The sequence below is a fragment of the Scardinius erythrophthalmus genome (assembly GCF_964197995.2).
Source record: "Scardinius erythrophthalmus genome assembly, chromosome: 10".
Classification (NCBI taxonomy): domain Eukaryota; kingdom Metazoa; phylum Chordata; class Actinopteri; order Cypriniformes; family Leuciscidae; genus Scardinius; species Scardinius erythrophthalmus.
The window spans coordinates 40576784-40590905 of NC_138230.1; the positions used below are offsets into that span (position 1 = coordinate 40576784).

A 14122-nucleotide genomic window follows, 5' to 3' on the forward strand; every position below is an offset into this window, starting at 1 on the left:
ATATTGTTACCGGCTAATTGTGGAAGATGTGGAAGACATGAAAAGAATTCAATTCAATTAAAAGTCTCATGTTTTATGTTGTTTTTCCTTTTCCTCCTTTTATAGCCTCAGCTAATGCCTCAAATGATTAAAAAAGAGGCATTAAATGCTTAAACAGATTATGTAGTCTTGTGAAGCTTGGACATGTCGAACAGATGTTAACCTTTAGGTTGTGTTCTCATCTTACAGGTTTCTAAAAGAGTGGCAGACCTCATTTTGGAGAAACAGCCTTCCTATGTTAAGGTAAGCAGTCTGTCGCATCTGGGGAAATTGGGTCTGCAGGATGGGGTCAATTAACATGTGACTGCTGGCTTGTTCCTTTTTCGTCAAGGTTAGGGGAACAATTTGAGAGTCACAGAATGTATGATATAAGTGAATATAGCCAGTCTGTAAATTTTAAAATACTCTGTTTACAATTATTTAGTGGGGGGAAAACTTCTTATACTGTATGTGAAAGTCTTTGTTGCCATGGCCATACACAAGTAAAAAAAATGATAAACTTCATATTAATGCTTTTAAATCATCCAAAAAATTCTCACATTCACTCCCACTGTAATTGCCTCACTGTAACCTTGACTTGTGTTTCATGATGACTGTAAATGCGTCCTAGTTACCTTGCTGGTTAAACCATTAAACTCTCTAAATATATATTTGTTAAAATAATATTTGTGCAGTGTGCTTTGCAGATGATGCTGAAGATAGTGATTTTTATCACTACAACAATTTGGGATCAAAGTGGAAGTAGAAGGAATAGTTAAGGCTCCGTGTCCTCTTGCCTGTGGTCATATTTTTCTTACATCCTTAATCACTACGAACCCCTTTGAAAATGGATCACTTTGGATCACTTTGAAATTTCTCTTGAAGATATTCTCATCCGGAAATGCTCTGCTTTGATCCTGTGCCAGGCTTTTCACCTCACAGTCGTTCTGTGGAATTTTTTGGTGTGTTTGGATTCTTTCTTGACGAAGCTTGAATGACTGAACGATGTATCGTGTTCATTGATGGAGGCAATAGTCAATTTCTTTTCTTGATTTAATAGTTTAATTATAACATCAGAGCATCAAATTGAGTCCCATTCCCATGTCTTTCGTTGTACAAAAATTGTATTGGACTAACTCCTTAAGAATATGTGATCCTTTTAATATTTGAAATCATACAAATTTACCAAGAAGGACTTTTCACTTTCTGTAAGATGGTGAAGAAAAGACTATATTGGTGATTAAAATCACAACTGTTTTTGATGCATCAAATTCTACAGCTCATCTCAGCATCAATCTGTTTCATATCTCAACTGTCCTTAAACTACAGATACATTTTGTATTCTTTCCACTTACAGTTCAACTGTATATGTCATACTGGACAATAGCTCAAGCTGTACTGATGTACTGTTTACTGCGAGTTGGCTGGTTTTTCCAAACAATGGGAGATATGCAGTTATACTTTAGACAGTTCCATTTGGTGATGCTAGTGGCTCAGAAATTGCATGCTTCACTTTGTGTCGCCCATTACATGTCTTCATCCAAAATTGAAATGAAGGTATTCATCTTCTGACCTCAGAAACATTTAAAGATTTCTGCTAGTCATGTCACACCAAATTGCCTTTGAGTCATTGTAAGCCAACACAAAAAGCATTAGATATTCTTGGTGGACAAATAACATATTTTTAATGCCTTCTCAGATGCTTTTATACAACATTGAGAATGCATGTTGAATAAAAAACATTCACATCACTGGAATAAATCCTTTTATCTATTTATAGCCAAAGTTGATGTTTTGAAGTATACGCTAGTTTTGTAACCTTAACAAAAGAACGCTTCAGGAAAGACTAGGAGTCAACGGGTCACCTAAGCCTTGATGTCTTAAACAACGGACATTAGGAGTGTTCACCAGATGGATGTTGAGGGGAAGTATGGTTATTTGTTCCTCCATTTGAAGAGCTTTTAAGTCTGCTGGTGCTTTGCCACAAGCCATTTTACACCTCAGCATTCTGCATTTGTCCCAGGCCTTTCAGAGATAAAATGGGATTTCAGCCATGCTTTTGAACTGTATTATAGGCAGCCCATGCTTTTAGATTTCTTGTGATACATTTTGTTGTGCTTATCGCACATAGTCAAAGACTGGTGCATTATATCACTTGGGCTGTTTTCTAAAACCTTGATGTGTATGTCAACTTCTAAGATGGCATCCTGACTGAAATAAAACCTCTAGACCGTAACTATTCACAGTTGAGTTCAATAAAGTTTGATGTTACCGTGTTTGTAAGCTATCAGTACTTAGGCCAAATTGATACTGAAAAGGTGGCACAGAAGCGCTTCTGAAGTGGCATTTAGGTGTCTTTCTGCAGACTGTTTAATGCTGCTCAAAGGTGGCATAAATGCATTTAGACAAAAATTACAAGTGTATACTTAAATACCAGGAGCTGGAGTGGGTCAGAGCAGGCATAATTTAGTCTGGCGTTTGTAGCATTGCATCTGTCCACTCATTTTTGAGCAGGCACAGAGCAGCGTAAAGATGCCTTTATTTTGGTTGATGCACACCAGACCACAATTATGACACATTTAAACTGTAAATGTGGCACAGAAGTGCTTCTGAAGTGGTTTTTATACAGACTGTTTAATGCTGCTCAGAGGTGACAAATACATTTACACAGCAATTTTAATAATAAACGTTTTTACTAGGGGCTACAGTGGGTCAGGGCAGGCATAATTTAGTCCTGCTTTTATGCAGCATTATTACACGGCTCTGTGGAATATTTGATTCTGATTGGTCAATCGCGCCATCCAGTGATATGTTATTCCAGATAACAACCGCTGAAAACAGATAACACAGGCTCATCCGGGTTACTGAAGTCAGCAGTGCTATACGCTTGCTAGGAACGTTTTTTCTTTGTGGAAGTTTTGCTTTTGGTGAGCTAATAAAATATTAAAACTCAGTTGAATCAATATTTTGTGTACATTAAATTTAATTATGCCATACATATCGTGGACACGCTCTCTCTTGTTTCATACAAACGCAGCTGCTGCCATTTTGTGACTACTGTTTTGTACACTGTTGGATTATAGGATAACAAACAGGTATGATTTTAAAACAGTTTAATCTGAAATCAATATCTCTTATCCCCATAATTATTCATGTGGTGAAATTCTGTGTAATAAGTGGTGTGACTGTAAACCGTATCCCTTAAATGTCCGTCTAGTTTGAACTCGCCGCGCTAGCAACTGCTCTCTCTGTGGAAGCTTTGCGTTTAAAGACGTAATAAAATATTTCAACTCAGATTAATATTTCGTGTCTAATTATTTACTTAAGAGGCAAGTAGCCATGTAATAAGCGGGATAATGTACATCAGCCTGAAGGGGGTTTATATCCCTTACATATGTCTTTACTCAGAATTTTAAGCAGGCACAGAGCAGCCTTAAATCAGCTGTGTAAAGATGCCATTAGATGCGTTTCTTAGGGGGTGTTTACAAGGGAATGCGTTTTTGTGTTCAAAAACTTTTACGTGGATAATAATGAGGATGTGAAGGCTAATTCACACCAAGAACGGAAACTATAAAGATAACTACTACGATAAGTATATTGGCGTAGATGGACGATAATACTCTGTTTATTATAAGTACGTTCTGAGGTGACATTGTCTGTCGCTTTAAATGTTTGAGCTGCTTAAAGTCAGATGGATTCTAATTTGGCTTTTATCATTCATCAGCTTCTGTAAGTGAAAGCACTGTCCTTCAGAAGAGACATTAAACTGAGGTCCTGACTCTCTGTGGTCATTAAAAACCCCATGGCACTTCTCGTAAAAGAGTAGGGGTGTAACCCCGGTGTCCTGGCCAAATTCACTCCACTGGCCTTTATCAAACATGGCCTCCTAATAATCCCCATCCACTGAATCGACTCTATCTTTTCTCTTTCCTCTCCACCTATAGCTGGTGTGTGGTGAGCGCACTGGTGGTTTGAAGGGAGACCCCTGATATGATTGTAAAGTACGTTGGGTGTACAGCAGGACATAGTAAAGCGCTATATAAATGCACCCATTTTATGACCCAACAGTGTCGTATCATTATAGTAGTGGTATGCATTTATCTATTAGAATGATTATTAAAACTTTATAGTTTTAAACTCATTCATTTAAAGATGTTTCGTCAGCTGAACAATTGACGTTGTTAACAACAGTACTTCTATCCCTCACAGCTTCATTTTTATTCCTGTTACAACTAAAATATGGCGCTACCCTGAAAGCAAAAGTTTCATAGGCAAAAGGCCTGTTGTCTATTGTAAATAGTGTAGCGATGTATGGAACAGAACTCACACTGAAGTCTTTCAAACCAAACAGTGTTCAGCGTACCTTACACCCTAACCAAGGAAATTGGCTGCTTGACGGGATTTGCACTGAACTGGTTTGGGGGGAAAAAAAAATCACACATGGAACACAATAGCTGGCCGAACAACCATCAGGCCGAACAGTTATAATAATGGTAAGGAACAGTTATATTTCCGGCACGGCACGATTACTAACCATTCTCGGCCAGAATGCTCACCACAGTTGGCTAACTGTGCTGGTAGAAAATTCATGTAGTGACATTGCCAATTGGGATTGGTTACTTGTTTGTTGCCTGGGTACCAGTTTCTCTGTAGCTGGCCAAGCGTGCTATTTGAGCAAAGTAAACACGAGTTAATAATATTATCCAATCATCCTTCATTACGCTGTCGCTATTTACATATACCGTCTGTACATTCCAACGTGCCAATGGAAAATTAAACCATATTTGTACCGGCTGGGCCGGATCGGCACGGAATGGATCAGTTAAGCAACGAGAACGGTTTGCCTCTGGTGGAAAAGCAGCTAATGTACTGTAGGAGCCTTGATGTTATTAGAATTTTAACTATTTTTAACTTGACACGTCACTCAATGCCATGAAGCCTGAAATCTGTAAACAAGGTAAATTCAGTTGAAATTGCTTGTGTAATTCTGGGAAAACAAAATAATGATTAACAAGATTATCGTTTTGCAGTGCATGATTCACTTCCGACATTACAGTGATTGAGATTGTTTTGGTAACATTTTGGTCTTGCAGCTGCCAATAAGCAAGGTTTATGCCAAACGTTTAAAAGGATAGTTCATCCAAAAATGAAAATTCTGTCATTATTTACTCACCCTCATGTCATTCCAAACCCGTAAGACTTTCGTTCATCTACAGAACACAAATGGAGATCTTTTTGATGAAATCTGAGAGCTCCCTGTCCCCTCCATTGACAGCTACGCAACTATTACATTGACACTTCAAAAAGTTCATAACAAGATCGTAAAACTAATCCATATGAATTGAGCGGTTTAGTCAAATTTTTTTGAAGAGACTCGATCGCTTTATATGATGAACAGACTGAATTTAGGCTTTTCACATATAAACTTTTTGAAGCGTCAGTGGTAGTTGCGTAGCTGTCAATGGAGAGACCGAAAGCTCTCAGATTTCATCATAAAGATCTTCATTTGTGTTCCGAAGATGAACGAAAATCTTACAGGTTTGGAACGACATGAGGGTGAGTAATTAACAACATAATTTCTATTTTTGGGTGAACTATCCCTTTAAGCTGTTTGATGTTATTTGCATTTGACAGTTGTATGTATTGGTTATATTTAATTACATTAGGGATTGAATTTAATTGTAGAATGTGTTTTTTAAGAACCCAAATCTTAGGGATTTGTCAAACTCAGCAGGATGTATCACTCAGAAGAGGAGTGACAACCGTGTTTGTCTGTGGTGTGTATGTGGAGACAGTGAGTCACTCTAGTTTGAGCTCTGAAGCCCACTGGATGCCTTAAGGACCCTATGACTCAGCGAGGATATGGCTGTGTTCAGCTCCCTGTTCTAGCGAGGGCAAATCCAAGGGCACTTTAAAAGCTCTCCGTCTAACAGAGAGAGATTCCGCCAAATAAATCGCAAAGATTTATTCTGCAGATTCCTGGCTAAACGACCAGCCTGTGTTTCCTCAGCACAGACATTCTGTTAACCTCACGCCTTCCATGTGTTTGTCTGTAGATCGAACGGCAGAACAAATTAAACACTGCACTTTTGTTTTATTCCTATTTGTACTGTCATTTATTCGACGGTACTTTGGAACCCACATGGTGTTCTCAAGGCAGAAGCTCAATACGGCCTGTTCATCTCTCAGAAACCTTCCAGCATTCTTCAGGGTATTTGCTACTGATAGCCTTCTGAAGAATAAACGGTTCTCCTTGTGACGCTTTGCATAAGGAGCCTCTGTTTCTGCAGCCCTCTCTGTGGAATCGATTTTTTCCACCTCGTATTCTTTGGTTAAATAATTATCTTTAACGTGACAGTGGGATGATGCTTCGGTGCTGAAGGCTGGCCCTGTTGGCCAGATCTAATGTGCGTCGAAAGACTGGGTCACTCAGCGTGAGCCCACCTCAGGCTGTGACAGCTGTGCTCTTCAAAACCGAGATTGTATGAGGGGGGGAAGAAAAAAACCTTGCAGAAAAGCCATGAACTTCAACTGTCTGTTAGTTTGTGGACATGTCGGTGTGGGTTAAAGGAGCACATTCTTTCTCATTGTGCTGCTTTTCTCATTCCCATAATGAAAGCTTGTCACCATTATCATCTCTCTCACTTTATTGTTCATAACAGGCCTAAAAAACATGACTAATAGAAGAGAGTGTCTCTGGCCTGAACCCATTAAGCACAGAGGTTAGAATCATGGTTATCTGTGAGAGGTAATATCCAGCTATATGAAAGCAAGGTCATAGCCATTGTCTCAATTGTCTTGCCTACTTCAAACGATACCAAAGTAATGGTTGCCTAATGTTCTGGATAAACTCTGTCAAAAAACTTGAAAATCATTGTTGTTTTAGGAGCTGGAGAGAGTGACGTCTCTACAGACCAACCTGCAGCTGGCCGCAGTCATCTGCACTAATGCACGAAGGTCAGAGAGCTAGAAAATGCTAGAAAATGTTCAAAGTCAGGTTTAAAGGAATAGTACACTTAATAAATTAAAGCTATGTTATCATTTCTTACTCATATGTTGTTCCAAATTGACTTTCTTTCTATAGTGGAACTAAAAAAAAGAGAACAAGTGACTTGAATGGGGATTAAAGTTTACAAGTTTTAAAAAGGTCTATAAAAGTATCAAAAAATTCTTCCACACGGGCCCATGCACTGTATTCCAAGGCTTCTGAAGTCGCGCGATGGCATTGTGTGAGAAATGGATATGCAAGAGATTTACATCATTATTCACTCCAGTGAGCTGTTCCATCAGGGAGTTGATTTTGAGAACTGGTTCACCCAGAACAAATCTTTCAGACTAGTTTGGTGAAAGAATTTCCTCATGAATTTAACATCTTTACTTCCCTCATGAACTCTCAAAAATGTGCCAATGGACTTGATGTATGATCTTTTCGTCATCTGGCCTTAGTGATTATTGCAATCAATCATTATTCTGGTGCAGTTCAGTGACAGATTCTACCCGACCTAAAAAGCCTCGGCATCCATCTAAAAATCTCTATGAACGAGAGCATATTAAAATGCGGATAAATTAACTGTGTAATGCCCGGTACACATTGTACAATTTTGATTTGTCCCAGACAAAAGAAGACCAGTCGTGGTGATTTCTGTGGTCATGGCTCCTAAACGGTGGTCTTATGGCGTTCAATGGGAGGGGTTCAAAGATGGCCATTGTTCCGGTCTCTTGCGACCAAAGATAGCCTGCACTAATTTTCTGTCAGTGTTAGAAATTTAGCATGATCATTTCACAGTGTGTTTGCTACTACGACCTATATACGTCTACTGACTAGCCAATAAAAATGCAACATTAAATAGCATATTGATCAATGCAACATGCCGCTAAAACTTAAAACTACTTGCATTAAGCTCCATTTACAAAATTGGACTCTTTTCCTTAGCCATGACCACGTCCATATTCACCTTTTTTGCTTCCTCCTAATTTTCAGTGCATATAAAAACCACAATTGCCAAAGTGCGATTCATCTTGCTTTAATTGTTTACCACTAGCACAAGGTGATAGCGTTTTATTCTTCTATAAATGTAGACGTGCGTAAACATCATTAGAGCTAGAGATGATGCCAAGTTTTTGGGTGAATAACAACTTGCATTTCTCTCTTTCTGCTCAAAAAGCTATCATATGACTTCAGAAGTCTTATGGACTACTTTAAATGAAGTTTTATTTTGCCCTTTTGACACTTCAGTCCCTACACATTGTAGTTGTTTAAAAAAGAACATGAAGAACTTTGTTTTATTTTTGTATTCCTTGAAAGAAAGAAAGTCAAAACAGGTTTAAAACAACACGAGGGTAAGTAAATGGTAAAAACTCATTTAAATTTTTTAGGCAAACCATTGCTTTAAGTTTTGATGAGCTGTAGAATCGCCGCAAATGCTGTAATTCTGCTTCCAGGCAGCTTCGTTCTGCTAAAGAAGGCTTTACCGAAGCCAGCCTTGGGCTGTTGGCCAATCAGAGACGCCGACAGCTGTTGACAGGATTGCTGAAGTCTTTGAGGACCATAAAGACTCTGGTAATCACTTCATCAACATTGTTAATGTCTAAACAGAGACTTTCTATTCTCTGCATGGTAATTTCCAGCTGCCCAGTTTCACAGACACCCTGTCCTTCTGCTTTTTGCTTTTCTTACAGCAAAGAACTGATGTTCGACTGAGTGAAATGCTAGAGGTAAGTTGGCATGAAAATCTGTCCAAATGTGCAATTCACAAATACACCTCATTTAAGGGAACTCACAAACAACTAGGAAGGTATTAGATGCTTTGGTATAAGATTGTCTCTTACACCCTCTAATTGAAGTGTTTAGTCTATGTCCTCTAAATATAAATTTCACATGAAATATGAGCTTTATTCCGTCGTTGTGAGGGTAATGATAGAAATCTAACATCATTCATTAAACTCTTAGCTCAGTTTTTCTATTTTGGCCCTGTAAAAATTGTCTAGATAAAGATATTGAGGTAAATTGGAGCATTTCATTTTACAGGAGGAGGACTATCCAGGCGCCATCCAGCTGTGTTTGGAATGCCAAAAGGCCGCCAGCACATTCAAGCACTACAACTGTATAAGGTGGGTGGAGAACCGCTGACAGGATTGGTGAGAGATCCAGATGCTGAGTTCCCTAAATGAATGACATGTGCTTGAACTGATTACATTTGTAGCTATTAATTTATTTATGGAATATTACATCATTTTTTTATTTTATTTTTTGTTAATTGTACACTGTGCCCTCTGTGATGTTTAATCAAAAAACTTCCCCTCCCTCTTGCAACATCTCGTCTCTTCTCTGATGATGTGTTTACTGGCGGGACAACCTGTCACTCTCATGAGATCACAGCAATAGCAAATCCAATTATCCAATCATATCCCGATGGACATAATCAAGTCCATCCCTAAAAGGAATTCTAGTTCAAGAAGCCGTTTTACTTGAATATATTCTGGAATAGAGAAGAAATAAAAATTTTTTAAAAGGATAAACTGGATATTATTAGTCGTCGTGATGAACATCGCATACGCTGCCGTCACGTTCTTCGCGCCGTCTGGAGATACGGAGCAAAGAGTTGTGTTGACAGAGTTTAGCGATTTGGAGAAGAAAAAACTTCAGAATAATGTAATTCATGAAGTTGTGTGAACAACACACGGCATCTGTGTACGTCCAAGCACATGCGCACTTTGGTCAGAGCGGTAATAATAAGATTACAGCATTTACATGCCTGTTTACTGCGATTAAAATTGCCGTTTGCCACATAGTTTAATGCGAATATGGTTGCTACGATTATGAGCTTAATCGCATTAGTTTGATCGAAGTATTGCGTTTATATTAGGTAAAGTTTAATCTCAATTTTGCCAAAATCCCATTATAATCGCCTTATGTGGGTGCATGCTAAAATGCACATTATTTCTACAATCATCACATACACTTATATTACCCAACCAAATTTAAATAAAATCCATAATCCCTGTAATTATGCAACACGTTATCAAACTGTGATCAATGAACCTGCCATGAGATTTTGTGCCAATTCTGACAATATTACTTATTCAGCTCTATAAATAATAATGTTAAGAATTGTGATGCAAGTACTTACTGTAGTAATGTATACAATAACTTTGTAGGAAGACTGGAGAAAGAGAGATAGCTGAGATATTACCAGAGGAAAAGTTCAGATGAATAAAATTGGAAGAAGGGTTGTTTCTGTTCGATACTCAAGTACCATTGTTTTTTTTTGCGGTTTCACAGAACCAAGATATGCTGTTGTTGTTGCATTTCAGCTGGTTCATCCGTATTTGCACAAGCTGTCTGATGCTCCAGCTGTTAGTGGTTGCATAGTGTGTTTGTTATTTTGGGGTGGTTTGTTTCAGTGTCGATTTCAAATATTAAGTGTTTCTCAGAAATTTCTTACTGCACATTTAATAAGCCTGTTTATTATATTTTTGCAAGCCACATCTGAATGGCTGTCAACAAAGAAAGATGCTTTTTGCTCCCAATATGTTTTTTTTCTTTGAGGTTTTTTCCCCTTTTTTCCCCCACAAATTGCAGTATCAATTTGTAGTCATGCTGTCCCCTAATGGCATTACGTCACGTCGTTAATTACTCAAGATACTCTCCTTCTTGCGGTCTATAGTCTGTGTTGAAGGAAATGGTGCTTAAGATGTGAAGATTAATCAGCGAGTATGATGGTGAGGAATAAATGCACCTGTTTGCCTTTCCAGTGATCGATATCTCACGACCCGCACTAATGGAATGTCTTTATCTCATAAGAACGTGGCCTGAGAGACAGGGAGGGTGCAGTCAGAGTAGCTCTTATAAAGGAGACTAGCAATTGTTCAGCAGTCTTTAGCTCTCTCTTATACATATTTGCACACTCTTTTTTATTTTTTCTTCTTGGCACAAGAAGTTTTTGCTATCTGATCAGCCTCCAGTCAGCCCGCTCTGCATTGATTTCCATGCAAGTACATGGAAACCTGCTCAATGCGAAATCCCTCCCTTTGAAGGAAGAATGGAATGAACATTCATATTTAAAATGTTCAGACCAGATATTTTATTTTATGTCATTTTTTTTATATTTCATTTTATTATTTTTATTTTACAAAAGTTAAATGGGGGAGGGAAAATTGGAATTGGGGATACAGTCATAGTCATGCATTGCTGCATTTTAGTTGTTGATTGTAGAAAGGTGGACGGCCACAAAAGCCTGCAATGAAAGAGAGAAGAACCAGTCCCATTTTTCCTGTGGGATTTTACACTCTCACCTGTTACAATTAAATAGGGGTGGTATAGTAAAGATAGATAGACAGACAGACCACTCTCCATAAGGCACTGTCATTGCAGCAGCAGAAATAATAAGACCTGCAGTGGGAACATTTAACAGTCCAGGCTGTCTTGATAAAGGCATAGCTGACTGGCCTCTTGCTCTCCTTCCTCATTTAACCATTCGTCAAATGATGCATAATGTGCTCTCATATGTTTGTGCGTTACACTGATACCCAGGGAATATCAAAGGCATTTTAGGCTTGGTGTACTGGGGTTTTAACACTCTGGCAGTTATGTAGTCTTCAGATTGTAGTAGCCATCTGTTTTGTCATGTTGTTTTCCCACCTTGTCTTATGTTTTTCTGGCAATTAGTCCACAGCAAACAGTGAGGTAGGTGAAAATGGCTGTCTGTGGGAAGTTTGACGTCAGCCTCTGCATTACTCATGAGTCAGGTTGAATGGTTCTTGAAATTTGGACAAAAGTGAGGTAGACAGAATTGAACATTTTTACCTGTAAGTTCTAAAAGGTCAGAGTTGGGTTTGGACAGTCCTGCTGGTAGTCCTGCTGTTTTTTTGTTTGTTTGTTTTTTGTTCTTTACTATTCAGTATCCATTTTGGTTTTCCCCGTTTCGATCCCTGCAGTGAAAAGTGATAAAATGTTTAATTAGATGCATTGAGATTCTGAGCTATGAGGCATTTGTGTGGGCAGATATCGATTTCTCTGTGGGGTAATGGTGTCTGAATCACTACACAGGAGTTTTAGAAGAGATGTACCCAATGTCTGAGTTTAGGGAGTCTACGAACACCTGCGGTCAATATAACAGAGTGAAATGTCACTCGGTTGTTTCCTTACTTCTAAAGTAAAACTTTATTCTCTAGCCGTTGAGATTGCAATTCCAAGATATACTCAGATTTCAGATCTGGGTGTCCCTGTTCCTTTTTAAATGCAAACGTTTTAACACACCTACAGAGAATGAGAATTGACAGGGTATGCCGTAAAGAAGATTACCCACAGATTTGTGAACGCGAGCAAGTGGAATATGACTCATATTGTCTGTGGGGAGACTGTCAAAAGCTGGGTTTCTGTTGTCAGAGTGCCTGCTAACTGACCTTCAAACATTCAAAGCAGGTTTTTGTGGAAACAATCCACACGTAGCACTCTCAGCTGAATTTTGAGAGTTGAAAAGTTGTCTCATCATTATTATTATTATAATTTTTTTAAGTACACTTACAGTACACTTACTTTACACTACCTTTTCAAGTTTGGGGTAAGACTCTTTTAAAGGAAATTAATACCTTTGTTCTGTAAGTGTGCATTAAATTAATCAAAAGTTACAGTAAAGACTTACAAATAATATCTATTTCAAACAAATGCTAAATTTTAATAAAAAGAAAAAAACAGTTTAGATAAAAAAAATCAAGCAGCGCAACTGTTTTCATCACTGAAAACTATAAGAAATGTTTTTTTGAGCACCAAATCAGCATGATCAAATCATAAGAATGATTTTTGAAGGATCATGTGACACTGAAGACTGGAGTAATGATGCTGAAAATATATTTTTTTAAATGTTACATTACATTTACACATACAACAGACCCCAACAATTTGACCTGTAGTGTTTTTTTGTTTGCCACCCAAGCATAACTATTAATAATAATCATTTTAATAGTTTAATAATAGTTTTACCTTATCGTTTAACAACAACCTTCACATTGTGTCAGTGTAGATCGGACTGAAATGATTTGGGTTGGCATGTCCTTCACATAAACAGAAACCATTATCATTAGATCTTCTGGAGTTTAGGAATAATAGCATCTATCTTATATACTCACCGTAAAAATGTGTGCCAATTTCTGATGGTCCAATTGATGTTTAAAGTGGACAGTCATATATTGCATTCATCTGTCTAAGTTCAGAAAGACTCCCTCTTTTTGGATGGAAAGTTTTACGTTCTGATAGTTAGAGTATGATTTCCTACAATGTCAAACTATCAAAGGAAATTTGGTTTCTCGTGATTTGACACCTTTAAAATCAAAGATGATCCGTCAGTTGCTTTCTTGGCATGAACTGTGTGCTGTTGCAACATGAAGAAATAGTGATTCACATGTTGCTTCATCTCAAAAACCTTTGCAGACTGTTAAACCTGTTTTGGATTTTGAGGATAACTTTTTCGAATAATTGCTTTCTTTTCCTGCAGCTAGTTATGGACTATATCTCAGCGCTTATTCTGCCAGTAATGGACACTTCAGTTGTCTGCTCGCTCAGGTGCAAGAAAGCCGATTTAATTGCAAAGAGACGTAAGCTGCAAAAGTGCCCAGCGGTGTGGTTTTACAGCCCGGCACTGCCCACAAATCCAGCAACATCCTTTAATTTAATCACATCTAACACCACTGCCCCTATGCTATTAGCACAGGATTTATGTTCAGAAGCCGAAATGGCACGATGATGATATGAGACTGTTTGAATGGAGATGTTTTTATTGTGCGACGGATCCTGCCGTGAAAGCTCATTAAAATGTGATTTCGTGTGGCTTCCCTGAAGGAAGCGGCGAGAAGTGCTGACGAACTGCGAGTCGGAAGTAATTGATCCGCTCGACGTGATGCTGGGTTTTCTCTGAGGGCCCCCGGAGGAAAAGGGGGACCCACGTTGAGTCAGAGCCCACTCTGATGGATGGAGGCACACTAAAGATAAAGAACTTCTGCCTCCTCCCCCCATCATCAATAACTCGTCCAGAACACTAGCACTCAAAAGTATTTGTCAGAAGGAATAACCTATGAAAAGGTCACGTCCTCTCCTGCTGTTTTTTTT

General features: G+C 38.4%; 1 protein-coding gene across 2 annotated transcripts in view; it reads left to right on the forward strand.

Annotated features, from left to right (window-relative positions):
- vps50 (VPS50 subunit of EARP/GARPII complex) overlaps window positions 1–14122 on the forward strand; it is a 140988-nt gene that overhangs the window by 22366 nt on the left and 104500 nt on the right. For both annotated transcript variants that reach the window (XM_081376096.1, XM_081376097.1), the window contains exons 5-9: window positions 229–282; window positions 6905–6975; window positions 8461–8578; window positions 8698–8733; window positions 9047–9129. In XM_081376096.1, coding sequence (XP_081232222.1) covers window positions 229–282; window positions 6905–6975; window positions 8461–8578; window positions 8698–8733; window positions 9047–9129 — 362 coding nt within the window. The remainder of the gene's footprint in view (window positions 1–228; window positions 283–6904; window positions 6976–8460; window positions 8579–8697; window positions 8734–9046; window positions 9130–14122) is intronic.